General features: G+C 43.1%; 1 protein-coding gene across 1 annotated transcript in view; it reads left to right on the forward strand.

The window, feature by feature from the left end:
- The window catches only part of LOC308081319 (glypican-4-like), a gene marked incomplete at both ends in the record, with an annotated part of 56156 nt that overhangs the window by 31409 nt on the left and 4747 nt on the right, over positions 1–20000 (forward strand). Inside the window, 3 exons of the mRNA XM_080457701.1 lie at positions 10522–10919; positions 11696–11729; positions 16565–16857. Coding sequence (XP_080313827.1) covers positions 10522–10919; positions 11696–11729; positions 16565–16857 — 725 coding nt within the window. The remainder of the gene's footprint in view (positions 1–10521; positions 10920–11695; positions 11730–16564; positions 16858–20000) is intronic.

Raw genomic sequence — 20000 nt, forward strand, 5'->3', positions numbered from 1 at the left:
TTATATTGCCAGTTTCAACAGAATGTAATATTTTCCGATCGCATATTTCGCTCTTTATTAATTTGTCAAAACGTTCAGTATATTTACTTTCGGTGATCTAATTAATTATTGTAAATTACCGCGATTAAAATGGTCTAAAATGCGTGCTTTATTTCATTAAAATAAGCCAAATTTAGTACATGCCTATTCCAATAATTATCCTATCTCTTACCATTGTTATATTGCTTGTAATTTATATTGCCAGTTTCACCAGAATGTAATATTTTCCGATCGCATATTTCGCTCTTTATTAATTTGTCAAAACGTTCAGTATATTTACATTCGGTGATCTAATTAATTATTGTAAATTACCGCGATTAAAATGGTCTAAAATGCGTGCTTTATTTCATTAAAATAAGCCAAATTTAGTACATGCCTATTCCAATAATTATCCTATCTCTTACCATTGTTATATTGCTTGTAATTTATATTGCCAGTTTCAACAGAATGTAATATTTTCCGATCGCATATTTCGCTCTTTATTAATTTGTCAAAACGTTCAGTATATTTACTTTCGGTGATCTAATTAATTATTGTAAATTACCGCGATTAAAATGGTCTAAAATGCGTGCTTTGCTTCATTAAAATAAGCCAAATTTAGTACATGCCTATTCCAATAATTATCCTATCTCTTACCATTGTTATATTGCTTGTAATTTATATTGCCAGTTTCAACAGAATGTAATATTTTCCGATCGCATATTTCGCTCTTTATTAATTTGTCAAAACGTTCAGTATATTTACTTTCGGTGATCTAATTAATTATTGTAAATTACCGCGATTAAAATGGTCTAAAATGCGTGCTTTATTTCATTAAAATAAGCCAAATTTAGTACATGCCTATTCCAATAATTATCCTATCTCTTACCATTGTTATATTGCTTGTAATTTATATTGCCAGTTTCACCAGAATGTAATATTTTCCGATCGCATATTTCGCTCTTTATTAATTTGTCAAAACGTTCAGTATATTTACTTTCGGTGATCTAATTAATTATTGTAAATTACCGCGATTAAAATGGTCTAAAATGCGTGCTTTATTTCATTAAAATAAGCCAAATTTAGTACATGCCTATTCCAATAATTATCCTATCTCTTACCATTGTTATATTGCTTGTAATTTATATTGCCAGTTTCAACAGAATGTAATATTTTCCGATCGCATATTTCGCTCTTTATTAATTTGTCAAAACGTTCAGTATATTTACTTTCGGTGATCTAATTAATTATTGTAAATTACCGCGATTAAAATGGTCTAAAATGCGTGCTTTGCTTCATTAAAATAAGCCAAATTTAGTACATGCCTATTCCAATAATTATCCTATCTCCTCTTTGCTTTTCCTATTGTATTTATAACGCACATTTCCTGACTGGTCCTCGCATTCTAAACTCTCTCTCTGCCTTAGCATTATCCACTCGTCATCTTATCATCATTTCATTATAAAGCACAAACTTTTCAGATCTTTATCTCATTTTCCAAAACCACAAATGTCACTATGAAGCCACCACATGCCTCCCCCGAAAGATTTGCAACACCACACAGCCTATTAAATCACCACATTGCATTTTATACAGTACTTTTTCCAAAAACACACAGCTTATTGGGTTATCATAGTTGTTCATTTGTAAAATACATTATCCAAAAACACACAGCCAATTTGGTTATCGCATTTCCATATTTGCTTATACTTTATTTTTTCCCAAATGCATCCTTTTGGCCCACCCACTTTGAGATCCTTTATACATCGCGAAGTGTGCATATTTTTCAATCTGCATCAATTTGGGTGACGGTCGTACAACTGCCGTCTGTATGGGGTTTTACCGATGCGGTGGTATCGGTTGGCAGTTTTTATTATTGGTTCTATCTCACCCCCCCCCCGCAGTCTCCTCTGTTGGCATTTCCAAATATTTATCAAATAAATCCGGCATGTATACGTGAGATTTGTCCTCTTAATTTATTTAACAATCCTCTGCGTTGTCACCTTCTGATTTATTCGTGTATATTCCTCTACCCTGTCATTGTAGCACAAACACCAATATATATATGTGGGACCCACCATTCATTCTCTACTGTATCGAAGTTACTCTATTCTCTTATTCCTCTTTATTATCTGAATACCTCTTAACTCTTTGCATGTTAGCTGTAGTTTTCAGACTTCCTTTTCTCTCTTAATATTTGTTTTGCAACTGATCATGTTATCTCTGTCATTTTATATCTCTTCAACTAAAGCTTTTCATGCGTCTACATTTTTGTTTTATCTCTTTAGACGTGTTACTCTGTGTTTTGTTTGCATAAGTCTGCGCAATATCACTGCACACAGTTTATTGCAAACTTTTAAATTTATCTCTTTAACCGGTTTATCTCTCGACCTGTTTAATCCAAATTATGGTCAACTTGTCTGTTGCATTTTTCAATGTTGCAAAGCAGTTGAAGCTGAGAATTTTTAGACATGCTTGGTTAGTTTTATTAAAGTTTAATCATGCATTCACCCCACAATCCACTAAAACTATTTTGCACTTTTCCCAGCCAGATTCTTTTATTTATCGTTCCGTAAATCTTTACTTTCCCCCCCCGTTCAGCGCCCTACAGCCCCGGCCCGGGACCCCTCCCTTCCCCCCCCCCATCGAGAGAACCCCACAAAAAAGGCATTTGTTTCATTTTAATTACCTTTTCTGTCTGGCGGCCGCCTTGAGCTCTGTCGACAGGCGGAGCCCGCGATCGGGTCCCGGTCTTCTCCGGTTCACTGCGATGCACTTTCCCGAGGTGTTTGGTCAAAATTCACGAAACGTTTTAATTAAATTCCTGCGGTCGTGACGCCAATTATGTCGGTAATTAGTGGTCCCTAGGGGTCCTTAAGTCTTCCCTCAAAGTTGGATTGGCAGAATGAATACAATCTCAAACCTGAAGTTAGTTATATCAGTAGAAATGGTTTATTTGCAATATAGACACAGACCAACAGCAAGCATTCGCAGGTAGCAACAACGAAGTGACTCTCACAGGTCTCCGGTAATCTCTGAGATAATATTCTCCTATCTCACTAATATATCTGGCCATTATCTCATTCTCTCATCCTCCAAATATGTGTTATTCCTTCCACTGTGTCCCACCTGGGACCCTAAAGTCGAACAGCATCTGTTGTTTGCGTACTGTTTGCGTACTGTTTTGCAAAGTTATTCGAGAATGACTTTGCAACTCTGAAGATTAATTGATCCTCATTCCCCTCCCTTAGAGGTTTTTACCATTAGTTTCTATGGGCCCGGGGTTATTGGGCCACAAGAGCCCTGCGCTTGATCCCTAACATCGAGCCAACACCTGGGTACCTTGTGCGTCATACACTGTCACTTAGGGATGGTCGCTGTCAGTAGAGAGAATAATCTGACTTTAGGGATCCTCAATTCTGGGCATGTAGAAGATATTAGGTTCCCTCCCACTTCTGGGAGCCGACATCAAATAGTTTAATATCGTCTAGGGAATATGAGAGTTTTATTATTTCTTTCTCTGTGTTTTAGTATTTCTTTCTCTGTGTAGCTGCACAGAATATTCGTACAGGAGCATATTCTTGGTGTGCTACACGTAGTAGCACACTATTCTCAAGAATACGCTAACTCAGGCCCAGGTCATAGGTCACGACCTGTATTTCCACCACACATGTTTAACTCAAATCTTTGCTTCTGGGGGGTCCCTGGAACAAATTATTTTGAGATGGGGGTCCGCGGCCAAATACATATCATTTTGGGGGTCCTTGACATGGAAAAGTTTGAGAACCACTGCTCTACATGATGCTGCCGGAGATCTGGAGCCCGGCGGAAGGTCACAACTAGTGAAATGGAGCTTATACCTGTTAACCAAACGGGAGAACAATATGAGATGGCTCCTGTGTTTAACAATTTATACCCTATATACGTATAGTTGACTGGGGTGCCCCATATACTAGGCCTCCTCCTTTTCCCCTCTACACTTAAATATATTCGCCGAAAATAGCCGATCTACAAGCTCACGACACGTTGCAACGCAATACCAAATGTTCGCCACCTAGAATAGGTACGGTAGGGTTCATGTGGTTAATGGGGGGCCAAAACGTGTGTGTGTGTGTGTGCGCGTCCGTGCATGTGCATGTGTGTGTGTGTGTGTGTGTGTGTGTGTGAGCCTTGTTGAGGGTTGGTAACAGTGTGTGTGTATTGCCGCCAGATGTGAGCAGGAATGTGACGTGTCGGAATGTGATGGCTGCTTGATCCCACTCCCTCTCTCTTTCCCTCTGCCTCTCTCTATTCCCTTTGTCCCCATCTCTCCTCTCTGCCTCCCCAAACTCCCCAAACTCTCTTCCTCCCGAATAGACCTCTCTTTCTCTCTCTCTCTCTCTTTTTTCTCTGTCTATCATGTTTCATGGCTCTTGGCTCTCTAGTTCTCGTCCCTGTGCTCATCTTTCTCTTCAGCCGTCTCAGTGTGTTTGCCGTTTCCGTACATGACTCACGGGTAACCATGTCTCCCACCACTCATATGTAAAGGCAATCTGTTTAGGGCTGCAACAACCCATTATTTTCTTAGTGATTATTCATTCTATTGATTACTTTTTCAATTAATCAAGTAATCGAGAAGCACATTTTTTAAAACTAGAGGCCTTTACACCTACGTCGCACCGCCGATCCGACTGATATGCCCATATATGGAGATCTCTGCATCTGTCAGTCCTTGTCCCTTTTATGCCCATGTATGGAGAACCCTGATTTGTTTGCGCCTGATGCCATGACGACACATTGAGGTTAAACAACACACTCCATATTTGGGTTTTGTAGCTGCATTGGGAACTCCTAATATGGTTATGGTGACATGAGCGTGACATTAGAGGTACACCGGCCAGCCGGCCCTCCCTTTAGCCAATTTTAATATAAGGATAGTTAATTTATGTATTTACGCCCCAAAATTATAATTTATCCTACTTTAAATTTGCGAAGTCAGTGTGTGTACGTCTGTAGTTCCTGTATCTCGAGAACTGTCCGACCAACCGACTTCAAACTTGGCGCGCGCGTCGCAGAGGACCTGAGGGAGTGTTGCACAACATCAATATGACGTTGTAGACTGGCCTAGACTCCACATATACGGGCATAAAAGGGACACAGACAGACAGATGGCTACAACGGGTACTCTGACAACAGGTACAACGGGTATTGCATTACTGGGTGGGGCAGGCAGTTCTAACTTGCAGGTTCTTTTTATAATTGAACATTTGTACCTATAGTGACATGCCCAGAATAGGGATGTCAGGTTGAAAGTGGTTAACTGTTGCAGCTCTATTGGAGTATTTATTTTTATTTTTATAATCAATTAAATCAATTAGTTCAGTTAACTGTCGCCCCACTAAACCAGCCATAGATTAGTCAAGAGGGAAGTCTGTAAGGGTCCATTTGTACACTCAGAGTTACACTCTGAGTTTGGACACTCAGTTAAAGGAGAATTCCGGACTACCTTTGTCTTACTTTTTTTTATCTGATATTATTATATCCTAGGATGAGTGGTAAAGTAGAAATCATAACTCCACCAAATGGGCCGCCGTAGTGTTTACAAACTGACTTGGATGACGTCACGGGTGAAATCTCGTCTTGTGAGACTTCCGGAGGGGAGCATCCAACACAGACACTGTGGAGGGTTTTCTGTCGATATGAACGTCCGATCTCATAAAAAAATAAAATAATACGCGATCTAGCGCATGGACCGTACGCTCTGGCTTTTAACACATTGACCGCCGGGCCCGTAGTTCTACGGGCCGTTAAATCCAACGGTTAAGCGCCGATCCCGTAGCCTACGGGCTGTGGTGCTTTTTCCTTTTTTTCTAATTTTGTTTTTTTTTTCAATTTTCTAGGGGGACCATTTTCAGTGTAACACCACCCGAAGTCGACCGGAAGTGCGATCCCGTTTTTTGTTTCCCGTCTGCCTCCATTCTAAGTCGTACACAAAAAGCCCTGTAAACCTATGTAGTTTTTCATCCTCGCATTTCCCATGTTAACATAAACGGTCAGAACTCAAACATGGCGGCTCCGTTTGACACGCGGTCTCGACGAGTAGACACAAGGACATGTGCGCGTTGTTTACAAACAGTGGATCGGGCAATCTAAAGGATTTTAACGGGGCCTATGGCGACCTGAAAAAAAAAAAAAACAACAATAAAACCTTGGCACTGGTGAGTACATTATGAGATTAGCCCTTGGCGGTGGATGTGTTAACTGCGGTGGACTCACATGGAGTTATGATTTTTTTTTTTACTGTACCACTCGTCCCAGGATAATGTCATATAAAAGGTAAGAAGTAGTAGTCCGTAATTCTCCTTTAACGCATATCAAACAGGGGGTCAAATGCATATCAAACTGGGGGTCGTTGAAATCCAAAAAGTTGTGAGTCACCGGTATGGAGGACTGAACACTGTGTGTGAGTGCGCTGTGTGAGCCGTCAGTTGGATGGGGGGGGATTCCTTCACAAAAGGCCCGCTGTGCTCTCTCTCTCTCTCTCTCTCTCCTCCACCTGGCCCATTAGAGCGTTCTCTAGCTGGATAAGATGACGGGGCTCAGGTTGCCGCTTCCATTATTTTCTCGTTCTCACGTTGAGACCGCCAGAGGTGGGCAACTTCCTGCCGGCGGAACCAAACGCAGGAAGTTGACTCTCATTGTATTCACTGTGGCCGACCGAGATGCAAATGATGACGTTGCAGCCCTATTTGCCGTTCATCTGGAGTAGGACGCACATGTAAACACAGCTGCAAATACACGTACACACACACACACACACACAGGCACGTGCACACACACACACACACACACACACACACACAAATAAACTGAGGAAGTGGAGTGTGTGGTTATACGCAGACTGTGTTCATACGCCCGGAGGTAGGAGTCATGGCCAATTAAGTGCAGGACAGAAATAGTTGTTGCTGTGCCTTTCTTTCCGTGGTGTGTTTGTCCTAAACTCAAGTCTGTCTGTCCAGTTCCACTGACCCTGCTCAGCAGAGCCAGTCATCGTCTGGGAGCTAAGCACTGGGATTAAAGCCCCTTGACCCTTCACACACACACACACACACACACACACACACACACACACACACACACACACACACACACACACAGGACACATCCATCCCCACCACTGCAGGCTCACACACAGCAGGAGGGGTGGAATCCCATAAGAGAAAGAGAGAAGCGACAGTGACTAATTGGCACAAATAGGATGCAATTACTGCCTGGGCCGGTCCTGGGAGGAGCGCACTTTATAGAGACCTGGGGGGGGAGGGAGGAGGGGGTGGGGGGCTAGCAGAGAGGAAATTCAGTCCTCCTTGAAGAAGGGAGGAGGGGAGCAGGAGGTGATGTGATGTGAGAGAGGGAGGGAGGGGTGGATGGATGGATTGAGAGAGGGGACGGATGGATGCATGGGGGGGGGGATCATGGAGGGAGGGATGGATGGTCCGATGGAGGGAGAGATGGATGCATTGAGAGAGGGGAGTAGTTGGATGGAGAGAGGGATGGATGGGTCTCATGCCACCAAAGGAGGCACAGTGAGAGAAGTTGTACTTGATAGAGTAGGTTGCTACATTACATTTAGCTCTTTCTCTGTGTGTCTTTCTGTCATGCAACCTTTCACCCACATTCTGTCAGCTCAGTGTGTTTTAATGGAAACCTCCTGAGGGGGAGCTGTTGGCAGACGCACGCATGTCATAAACTGTTTTTAATGACAATGCAAGATGCCTGTGTAATGCGCACACACACACACACACACACACACACACACACACACACACACACACACACACACACACACACACACACACACACACACACACACACACACACACACACACACAACCACCACTACTTACCACACGTGTGTGCGACTGTGCGCACGCACACACACATACATATTTAAACACAGTATATAATCTTTTTTTGGAGAACAAATGGTGGGTTGGTGCTGAATCATTGTAGCACTGATGGAACATGAAGAGTAACAGACAGGAAATCGAAAGTGTTAATAAGATAATGTTAATGTAACAGACAGGAAATAGAAAGTGTTAACATAATGTTAATGTAACAGACAGGAAATAGAAAGTGTTAACATAATGTTAATGTAACAGACAGGAAATCGAAAGTGTTAACGTAATGTTAATGTAACAGACAGGAAATCGAAAGTGTTAATAACATAATGTTAATGTAACAGACAGGAAATAGAAAGTGTTAACGTAATGTTAATGTAACAGACCGGAAACAGAAAGTGTAACAAGTTAAGGTCTCCTTTCACTGACTTTAAACTTGTGCCTCATCTGGTAGGAGGAGAGGAGGCTGTCTTTTGTTTTAATCTCTGTCAATGGAGCCTGGAATTTGGTGTCTTTGTGTGTGTGTGTGGTGGTTTCCGGTATCCTTGGCGACACAGTGGGAATTTGGGAGTTAAAAAAGCCCTCAACTTTGCCCCCCCCCCCCACCTCATTTGTGTGTCACTCTGAAGTGGAAGTGACAGCAGCACTACTAGGTGTGTGTGTGTGTGTGTGTGTGTGTGTGTGTGTGTGTGTGTGTGTGTGTGTGTGTGTGTGTGTGTGTGTGTGTGTGTGTGTGTGTGTGTGTGTGTGTGTGTGTGTGTGTGTGTGTGTGTGCGTGCGTGCGTGCGTGCGTGCGTGCGTGCGAGAGAGAGAGACCTGGTGGCTGATTCGGGAGTGTATAGTGACTCCCTCCCAGAGAGGGAGGGAGAGCATGGGAACTTTACATTTCAAGGACATCCAGAGGACATCCAGAGCGACTGCACTGGAACACAAGGTGTGTGTGTACAGGGAAGAAAGGGGTTGATAAAAAGAGGGAATTGAAAGGACATAGTGTGTGTTCACATGCACAGAATATGGACGTGTAGGATTTCGTTTTCTTTTTTTTCCTCCTTTTTTTTGGGGAGAGACTGTGGAATTCTCATTTTGTTCAGATTAAGAGTGTGTGTATGGGCTGGGGGTTCATGGGAGAGGGAGCTGGATTATTTGTGGGTGGAGGTGGTGGTGGTGGTGGGGGGGGGTGTTGTGTGGGGGGGGGGGGGGGGGGGGCATTCCTAAGGATGAAGTAGGTCATTGTTCCCTGTGTCGGCCTGAAGAGAGCCTTCTGAAGCAACTGATGAAGTGAATGCAGTGAAGGGAGAGAGATGTGTGTGTGTGTGTGTGTGTGTGTGTGTGTGTGTGTGTGTGTCTGTGTTGCGGGGGGGTTACAGGTCCCTATATGGGGGAGACTGGACGGGGGACGGGGGGGGGGCGGGGGCGCATTATTCAGTAATCCTATTGAAAATGCGTCCCTCTGAAGGACAGTCCCAAGAGAAGCCGGGAGAAAGGAAAGCGAATGGAATGTGACAACAGAAAAATGCCATTGACGGTGGTCAGTTTGAAGAGGCTTGATGCGTAGAGACGTTTTCTTTTTTTTTCTTCTCTCAGTTGAATGGAGGAAGCGGCGCTCCCAGACTCCACACCGCCGCCTCGCTCCACCTTTCACCCGCCGCCCCGCTTAACTTCTCCATCCCTCTCCAAAAACCTCGGACCTCTTCCCATAATGCATTCCTTTACGCATGTTGTTCTTCCAAGATTTTTTATGGCGTGCGGTGTTCTGCTGAAATACTCTTGAGAAAAAAAGTCCTCCTGGCTCAAGTGGAATAAACATCTTGCTGCTTGTGTGTGTGTGTGTGTGTTGCGTTATCGTAAATGGATTTCTGCAGTTTTAATTTTCAACGTGGGGTCCAGGGACCCGCCGGGGTCCTTGAGGAGGTTCCAGGGGGTCCCCAGCAAAATGAGTTGAAACCATTTGAAACCATTTTATTTTTGGCTGTTCAAAAATATGATTTGTCACAAAACGGTTGTGAGCTTGTGGGTATTTTAGAAAAATCTTGACAAATGTCGACAAATGTTTTCAAATGGGGGTCCGTGGCCTAATGCTATCAATTTGGGGGTTGTGTCCTTCACATGAAAATGTTTGAGAACCACTGATGTAGACAGACAACCTGTAGTGTGTAGTGCTCGCTCTCTTGTTCTGTCATGTAAAAGATCATCAGCGATAATTGAATAACTATTGATGCCAATTTAGTCAACGTGTACAATAGAAGTGTTTGACACTCATCTTGGCAGTGTGTATGTGTGTACACGTGGGTGTGTGTGTTGGCTATAGCCTAGGGTTTTGTAATGTATACTCAAAAGAGTTTTGCAAATGCTTTGCCCAAACAAGCAAAATGAAAACATAGAGTATTGGGTTAAAGTTAGATAAAATCAGCCCTCCGTCTCTTTGGTTTTGAATGTGACCCAGATTCGCCATCAAGCTGAGAACGGAGCTAATTAAATTTCCTTTCTTCAAACTGTCTCCATATTTGTAGAAGAACTCTGAAATGTTAACAATGAAAATTGTTTGCTGTGGATGTTAGGAAATGTTTCGTATTTAACCATCGACACTCAACCCCGTCTACCATTGTCATTTTTTTCCCCCTACCAGAGTTTTTCCGTGAGCTGCTAGAAAACGCTGAGCGCTCCCTCAACACCATGTTCGTGCGCACGTACGGCATGATGTACGTGCAGAACGCCGAGCTCTTCAAGAACTTCTTCGCGTCGCTGAAGCGCTACTACCTGTCGGGCGGCACCGCCGTCAACCTGGACTCCATGCTGTCGGACTTCTGGGCCGACCTGCTGGAGAGGATGTTCCGGCTGGTCAACGTGCAGTACGAGTTCAGCGACGCCTACATGGAGTGCGTGAGCCGTCACACCGAGCGGCTGCAGCCCTTCGGCGACGTGCCTCGCAAGCTCCGCCTGCAGCTGACGCGCGCCTTCGTGGCGGCGCGCACCTTCACCCGTGGCCTTTTGCTCATGCCAGAGGTGGTCCATAAAGTCTCCACGGTATGTGTTTTTTTTTAATGCTCTGTATGTCTCATGAGTGTAAAAACTGAAAAGCCCTGACATCACACACACGACAACCGCTTTTTGTTAATCACAGTCCGTCATAGTGGTGTACACACTTTGCCGATGAGCAAGCATTGGGAATCACAAACTCCAATATGATGACATCAAAACACGTTTTATATAATCATGATGGTGCCATCTGGTCCGGGGCTCAGTTGCAATCCCAAACCGCTGTCATGTGCCAAGATAACATAATCACCTCTGTCGGGTGGAAACCTTGTATGTCCAAAACCATTCCTTTTTCAGGATGCAACGCATTGTGAGCTTGTAAATCGGCTATTTTCACTTCTTTTGCTCGACTCTCTTGTATGACAAAGTAGGGCATTAAATGACGGAAAAAGATGACATTTTGAGATAAAAGGTTTCGGCCCGACAGCTATGATATGCCAACTGTTCATGGTCAACTGCCCTAATTTGCATAGACCAGTGCAGTACCTAAACATAAAGTAGTATTTTTTTACAAAAGTTTTCCTGGTAAGTTGATTTAAAAGGAGCCGTGATGTGCACTTAAGCTCTTTGTTGGCGTGGAAGCTTCCATGAATCCATAATGAGCTCCTAAAATGTAATTATCACCAATTAGATACTCTGTGTGTAGCCTACCGCCTAGAGGTTTGTAATGGAATACTTACATAATGTCAATACGTTTTGCCTAAACAAGCAAAAGGAAAGCATTGAGTATTGGGATATGGGTTGATAAAAATCTTACCAACCAGGCTGACTTGGACACGGAATGGAACAACTTCCTGGGTAAGGACACTTCTTCTGGTCCCATGAGCCAGTTATTCAGGTCTTTTCCTTTCAAGGACCCCCCAGTTTCATGCACATTAGGCACACAGACCCCCATTTAATGAAACTTATGTCTGGGACCTCCGTCTAAAATTGTAAGTTGAACTCTTAAGAGTGTACAAATCTATACACGCTCAGTGTTACACTCCTCAAGGACCCCTTCTGCACTTTGAGAAGCAGTGCTATAAACCTTGATAGCTCTGATCTGTGTTGCTTTAATGTACATAACTGTTATTTAATCTGGGATAAAAATGTAGAATACAATGTAGTTGGAGGTGGTCTCCCTACTCTTCCATTGAGACATTTAGACCCTGGTGTTGGGTAGGACAACTACTGTTTGACAATGTCAATAGAGTTATTTGACAAGTAGAAAAGGGCAGAAACAAACATCAGTGACTGAGGAAGAGCCACTAGGCTCGAAACGTCACACTATATGGTGGTAATAAACCCTTGATCGTTTGGAGCATGATCCTATTTTTTTCAATAAAGTTATTTGAGGCAGAAGCTGCACCAGATTGGACACTAGATATGCCACTATCTTTACTGTAGTTCAGACATCGTTGCACATACCTCTCTCCATCGGGGATAAACATAAAACATACAGACTGCAGTTTTAATTCTAACACAAATAAATGGAATACAGTGTTCTCACAGTATGTTATTCCAAAAGTATTATATAATACTATTCATTTATTTTTTGTATTATGTAATACTGTTTGCCGTTTTATTTTTATGTCCCACTCCATATGGGATTAAATGACAATTATTTACATGACGAGGCAATGTACTTGCATAAAAGACATTGTACAGTATATAAAGGAAGGCATTAGGGCTCATGTATTTTGTGTTGGGCTCCTAAAACCCACTTTTAGAGACCTCACAAAGTCAGCAGCCACTTAGAATGTACTGGGAACAAGTTACAGGAAAATGTGACCAAAGTGCTTATCTCAGTCTAAAAATGCTATTTTGACCCAAGATTTTTTTAAGAAAGTGGGTGTCAGTTTTGTCTGAAGGAAGGCATTAGGGCTCATGTATTTTGTGTTGGGCTCCTAAAACCCACTTTTACAGACCTCACAAAGTCAGCAGCCACTTAAAATGTACTGGGAACAAGTTACAAGAAAATGTCACCAAAGTGCTTATCTCAGCCTAAAAATGCTATTTTGACCCACGATTTTTTAAAGAAAGTGGGTGTCAGTTTTGTCTGAAGGAAGGCATTAGGGTTCATGTATTTTGTGTTGGGCTCCTAAAACCCACTTTTACAGACCTCACAAAGTCAGCAGCCACTTAGAATGTACTGGGAACAAGTTACAGGAAAATGTCACCAAAGTGCTTATCTCAGCCTAAAAATGCTATTTTGACCCATGATTTTTTTAAGAAAGTGGGTGTCAGTTTTGTATTAAGGAAGTACACGGTCAATGGGGAGATGATGAGGAGGAGGAGGAGGGGATGGGGGATGGGGAGGGAGGTGGAGAGTGATACCATAATTTACTGCATCACAATCAGAGGTGGACAGTAACGGAGTAAATGTACTGTACTTGAGCATTAGATGTTTTTTGATACTTATTACTATTACTTGAGTACATTTCCAACTACTTTTAGGTTGGCTGTTTTGTTTTCTTCCTTAAAATTCAATTGGACACACTTCTGCTCTCACACTAGCCGTAGTTCTGGCTTCTGTTTACTTCTAGTTTTACTTTTACTTGTACTTTAAGTATTTTTCAAAGCATGTACTTGTACTTTTACTTGTACTTTAAGTATTTCTCAAAGCATGTACTTGAATACTTTAAAAGCAATGACTTTTTTGCTCTTACTTGAGTAACATTTTGACTGAGCTACTTTTACTTGTAGTGGAGTAAATTAGACCAGGAGTATCTGTACTCTTACTCAAGTATTGGGGTCGAGTACTTCGTCCACCTCTGATCACAATACAACATGATCCATGTGAACTATTAGTGGATGAACCAGACCTGATACTCTATACTGGAGAAGTACTGTGTGTCTAACTGTGTGTGCGTGTGTGCGTGCGTGCGTGCGTGCGTATAAGGAGGTCATAGCGGGGTCATGCCTATGTTCCCTCAGCCCTATGTTCCCTCAGCCCTATGTTCCCTCAATCCCTAACAATTTAATTTTATCCAAATTAGTCCCTATGTTCCCTCAGCCCTATGTTCCCTCAACCCTATGTTCCCTCATCCCAAATTAGACCCTATGTTCCCTCAGCCCTATGTTCCCTCATCCCAAATTACACCCTATGTTCCCTCGGGCTCCCCAAGGTATCCCCCAAAGGTATAAAGGTATAAGACTATATATAGATATATTATAAGTTATAAGACTTCATAAACTTTGTTATAAGTTGTTATGCATGATTATGAAAAGTGGTATAAGGCCTTATAAGTGCATTATTATGCAATATAAATGTGATTATAATGCATTATAGACCCGACCTTAATATATAGTCTTACCCTCCTTTTTTCCTGGTATGGCATTCTGGGCCGTGAGACCTGTCTCCCCCCCCACACACACACACACACACACACACACACACACACACACACACACACACACACACACACACACACACACACACACACACACGCTTCTTTACACCGATGATGATGGTGACCACAACATTAAATTGTACGTGTTGAAAGCATATGTTCTGGGGGTACGTATACGTGTACATTATGTCACGAGGAAAACTTGAGGGAATATAAGTTTTGGTTAGAACTGATTCAAAACTAGAAAAAGTGCTCCTTGGAGCACAAGTCTCTGCCAGGTCAGGTAGGTTATTGTGGCCTCCTGGTGGCGCTATAATAGGCCAATGTGAAAAGGGTTCCATTTCTTCTTAGGCTTTTCACAGCAATCGGACACTGCATTCATGATTTTGTTCCAAAAATGTGGTTTGCTAAATTAGACCTGCTGGTGGCGCTACAACAGGCCAATGTGAAAAGGGGGGTATTTCTTCCTCAGCCTAGTGGGAATGTGCGTACAAAATTTCACGGAAATCGCACACTGCGTTCATGATTTGAGGAATTGTGTTCAAAACGGACCTATCCTGCAAACTTAGTAAGGCAATGTTAGGCAAGTAGGATGGAATATGAAATATCGGACACATCCATCTTGATCACATGACTATAGAGATACTGTGTACCGATTTGCGTGTTTTTTGGACAGAATCTGAAGGAGTAAGAAGAAAACATTTGTGGACAACAGATAACATCTTCACTCTTCGAAGTCAGCCAGCATATTCCCTTGCTAATGTCACATGGCTGTATAAACCACACAGGCCTTGATTGGCTTGCAGTCCCTCTCACCCCATCAGTAACATGATTGGCCAAACTTAATTGCTTTGACCTGGTCAGCTAAGACACATTAAACTATATGTATAGTTTCTCTCATCAATTCAAATTCAAACAGCTGTGAAACTGACTGATGTTAAATTATATTGATAATTGTCTCCACCAGGCCGAAAGGCATGGCGAGAGAGTATGTTTTGCCCACTGTCCGTCCGTGTGTGTCCGTCCTTCTGTCTGCGAGCAGCTAATCTACGCCACCGTTGGCCCGGTCGCTGTGAAACTGCGCACACACACTCCCTGGATGCCACAGCAGAACCTCTGCCCCACATTTTTTAGATCAGCCTGTCATAGCGCCACCATGAGGCCGACTTTTTCAAAACAAATTTTTTGATATTACTCCTACAGATTTTGTCCAAACAACATGCAAATCGGTACACAATATGTCTATAGTCATGTGATCAACACGGATCTGTCCGATTTTCCATATTAAATCCTGATTGGCTAAGATTGGCTTCCAAATTTTGCAGGATTGGTTCATTTTCAACAAAATGCCTCGAATCATGAACGCAGCATGCGCTTTCCGTGTTTGTTTTTCACGTAGATTACCACTTGGCCCAGGAAGAAATGCCACTTGAAAACTTTCAAATCAGCCTCATGGTGGCGCTATAACAGGCCGATTCACGTTTTTAGCTATAACTGCACCGATCTGCATGAAACTTTGCACGCACACTCCCTAGAGGCCAAGGAAAAACCTTTGTCCTGCATTTTTCACATATGCCTTTTAGAGCGCCACCAGGAGGTTGAGTTTTGTAAAACACATTTTTTGCTCTTACTCCTTCAGATTCTGTCCAAAAATAATGCAAATCGGTACACACAGTGGCCCTCATTTATCAACGCGGTGCAGCCCAAATAATGGGCGTATGGCGAGATCACCGCACCTTTCGGCATTTATCAATATATCCTGACGTGGGCTTCATCCTACCGTACGCTGAGATCTCACGTCTGGTCGAGACCAGTTGTTGACGTTGGCTGCGCCCGTTTATTCCATTCTAGACCTGCGGAGCAGCATTGTCTGACTGTCTGACAGGCATCTGGACACATAATCCACTCCTAAATGTATATCTACACTAATAAATAATCCCTGTGAAAATATAACATTTTCATAACAGATCTGCAAGCTCAAAAACGGGTCGCATCGCGACGTGTTGTGAGCTTGTAGATCTGCTATTTTCAAAATATACAGCTCTTCTGCGAGCACATTTTCGGGACTTCCGACGATCTTTTCATGGACAGTGAGGTGTACAAACGTACAGTAGCTTGTCCTATGTTATGGAGTTATGTCATAGAGAGTTTTGAAGACTACAACCTGGCTGGGTTAAGGATATAAACCCGACGCTCCAATCTCTTATTAACGTGGCGGCACGGTGACGAATCACTGCCGCCCGTCTGAGTCTCACGGGGAATATCCTACATCCTACATTGTCATTTTTTTCCCCCTACCAGAGTTTTTCCGTGAGCTGCTAGAAAACGCTGAGCGCTCCCTCAACACCATGTTCGTGCGCACGTACGGCATGATGTACGTGCAGAACGCCGAGCTCTTCAAGAACTTCTTCGCGTCGCTGAAGCGCTACTACCTGTCGGGCGGCACCGCCGTCAACCTGGACTCCATGCTGTCGGACTTCTGGGCCGACCTGCTGGAGAGGATGTTCCGGCTGGTCAACGTGCAGTACGAGTTCAGCGACGCCTACATGGAGTGCGTGAGCCGTCACACCGAGCGGCTGCAGCCCTTCGGCGACGTGCCGATGATTATTTATGTACTTGAATACTTTAAAAGCAATGACTTTTTTGCTCTTACTTGAGTAACATTTTGACTGAGCTACTTTTACTTGTAGTGGAGTAAATTAGACCAGGAGTATCTGTACTCTTACTCAAGTATTGGGGTCGAGTACTTCGTCCACCTCTGATCACAATACAACATGATCCATGTGAACTATTAGTGGATGAACCAGACCTGATACTCTATACTGGAGAAGTACTGTGTGTCTAACTGTGTGTGCGTGTGTGCGTGCGTGCGTGCGTGCGTATAAGGAGGTCATAGCGGGGTCATGCCTATGTTCCCTCAGCCCTATGTTCCCTCAGCCCTATGTTCCCTCAATCCCTAACAATTTAATTTTATCCAAATTAGTCCCTATGTTCCCTCAGCCCTATGTTCCCTCAACCCTATGTTCCCTCATCCCAAATTAGACCCTATGTTCCCTCAGCCCTATGTTCCCTCATCCCAAATTACACCCTATGTTCCCTCGGGCTCCCCAAGGTATCCCCCAAAGGTATAAAGGTATAAGACTATATATAGATATATTATAAGTTATAAGACTTCATAAACTTTGTTATAAGTTGTTATGCATGATTATGAAAAGTGGTATAAGGCCTTATAAGTGCATTATTATGCAATATAAATGTGATTATAATGCATTATAGACCCGACCTTAATATATAGTCTTACCCTCCTTTTTTCCTGGTATGGCATTCTGGGCCGTGAGACCTGTCTCCCCCCCCACACACACACACACACACACACACACACACACACACACACACACACACACACACACACACACACACACACACACACACGCTTCTTTACACCGATGATGATGGTGACCACAACATTAAATTGTACGTGTTGAAAGCATATGTTCTGGGGGTACGTATACGTGTACATTATGTCACGAGGAAAACTTGAGGGAATATAAGTTTTGGTTAGAACTGATTCAAAACTAGAAAAAGTGCTCCTTGGAGCACAAGTCTCTGCCAGGTCAGGTAGGTTATTGTGGCCTCCTGGTGGCGCTATAATAGGCCAATGTGAAAAGGGTTCCATTTCTTCTTAGGCTTTTCACAGCAATCGGACACTGCATTCATGATTTTGTTCCAAAAATGTGGTTTGCTAAATTAGACCTGCTGGTGGCGCTACAACAGGCCAATGTGAAAAGGGGGGTATTTCTTCCTCAGCCTAGTGGGAATGTGCGTACAAAATTTCACGGAAATCGCACACTGCGTTCATGATTTGAGGAATTGTGTTCAAAACGGACCTATCCTGCAAACTTAGTAAGGCAATGTTAGGCAAGTAGGATGGAATATGAAATATCGGACACATCCATCTTGATCACATGACTATAGAGATACTGTGTACCGATTTGCGTGTTTTTTGGACAGAATCTGAAGGAGTAAGAAGAAAACATTTGTGGACAACAGATAACATCTTCACTCTTCGAAGTCAGCCAGCATATTCCCTTGCTAATGTCACATGGCTGTATAAACCACACAGGCCTTGATTGGCTTGCAGTCCCTCTCACCCCATCAGTAACATGATTGGCCAAACTTAATTGCTTTGACCTGGTCAGCTAAGACACATTAAACTATATGTATAGTTTCTCTCATCAATTCAAATTCAAACAGCTGTGAAACTGACTGATGTTAAATTATATTGATAATTGTCTCCACCAGGCCGAAAGGCATGGCGAGAGAGTATGTTTTGCCCACTGTCCGTCCGTGTGTGTCCGTCCTTCTGTCTGCGAGCAGCTAATCTACGCCACCGTTGGCCCGGTCGCTGTGAAACTGCGCACACACACTCCCTGGATGCCACAGCAGAACCTCTGCCCCACATTTTTTAGATCAGCCTGTCATAGCGCCACCATGAGGCCGACTTTTTCAAAACAAATTTTTTGATATTACTCCTACAGATTTTGTCCAAACAACATGCAAATCGGTACACAATATGTCTATAGTCATGTGATCAACACGGATCTGTCCGATTTTCCATATTAAATCCTGATTGGCTAAGATTGGCTTCCAAATTTTGCAGGATTGGTTCATTTTCAACAAAATGCCTCGAATCATGAACGCAGCATGCGCTTTCCGTGTTTGTTTTTCACGTAGATTACCACTTGGCCCAGGAAGAAATGCCACTTGAAAACTTTCAAATCAGCCTCATGGTGGCGCTATAACAGGCCGATTCACGTTTTTAGCTATAACTGCACCGATCTGCATGAAACTTTGCACGCACACTCCCTAGAGGCCAAGGAAAAACCTTTGTCCTGCATTTTTCACATATGCCTTTTAGAGCGCCACCAGGAGGTTGAGTTTTGTAAAACACATTTTTTGCTCTTACTCCTTCAGATTCTGTCCAAAAATAATGCAAATCGGTACACACAGTGGCCCTCATTTATCAACGCGGTGCAGCCCAAATAATGGGCGTATGGCGAGATCACCGCACCTTTCGGCATTTATCAATATATCCTGACGTGGGCTTCATCCTACCGTACGCTGAGATCTCACGTCTGGTCGAGACCAGTTGTTGACGTTGGCTGCGCCCGTTTATTCCATTCTAGACCTGCGGAGCAGCATTGTCTGACTGTCTGACAGGCATCTGGACACATAATCCACTCCTAAATGTATATCTACACTAATAAATAATCCCTGTGAAAATATAACATTTTCATAACAGATCTGCAAGCTCAAAAACGGGTCGCATCGCGACGTGTTGTGAGCTTGTAGATCTGCTATTTTCAAAATATACAGCTCTTCTGCGAGCACATTTTCGGGACTTCCGACGATCTTTTCATGGACAGTGAGGTGTACAAACGTACAGTAGCTTGTCCTATGTTATGGAGTTATGTCATAGAGAGTTTTGAAGACTACAACCTGGCTGGGTTAAGGATATAAACCCGACGCTCCAATCTCTTATTAACGTGGCGGCACGGTGACGAATCACTGCCGCCCGTCTGAGTCTCACGGGGAATATCCTACATGACTGCTTGTGCACTGCTCGGTATGGGTCAAATACATTAATATACAAACGTATTCCATTCATGGCGATGTGATTGGTATCATAATATGTCATTCATGTAGGCTACAAGCCTACGTGACAAAGATTGTACCG

The sequence above is a fragment of the Gymnoscopelus braueri genome, assembly GCF_963280865.1.
Source record: "Gymnoscopelus braueri genome assembly, contig: SCAFFOLD_168, whole genome shotgun sequence".
NCBI classification, from domain to species: domain Eukaryota; kingdom Metazoa; phylum Chordata; class Actinopteri; order Myctophiformes; family Myctophidae; genus Gymnoscopelus; species Gymnoscopelus braueri.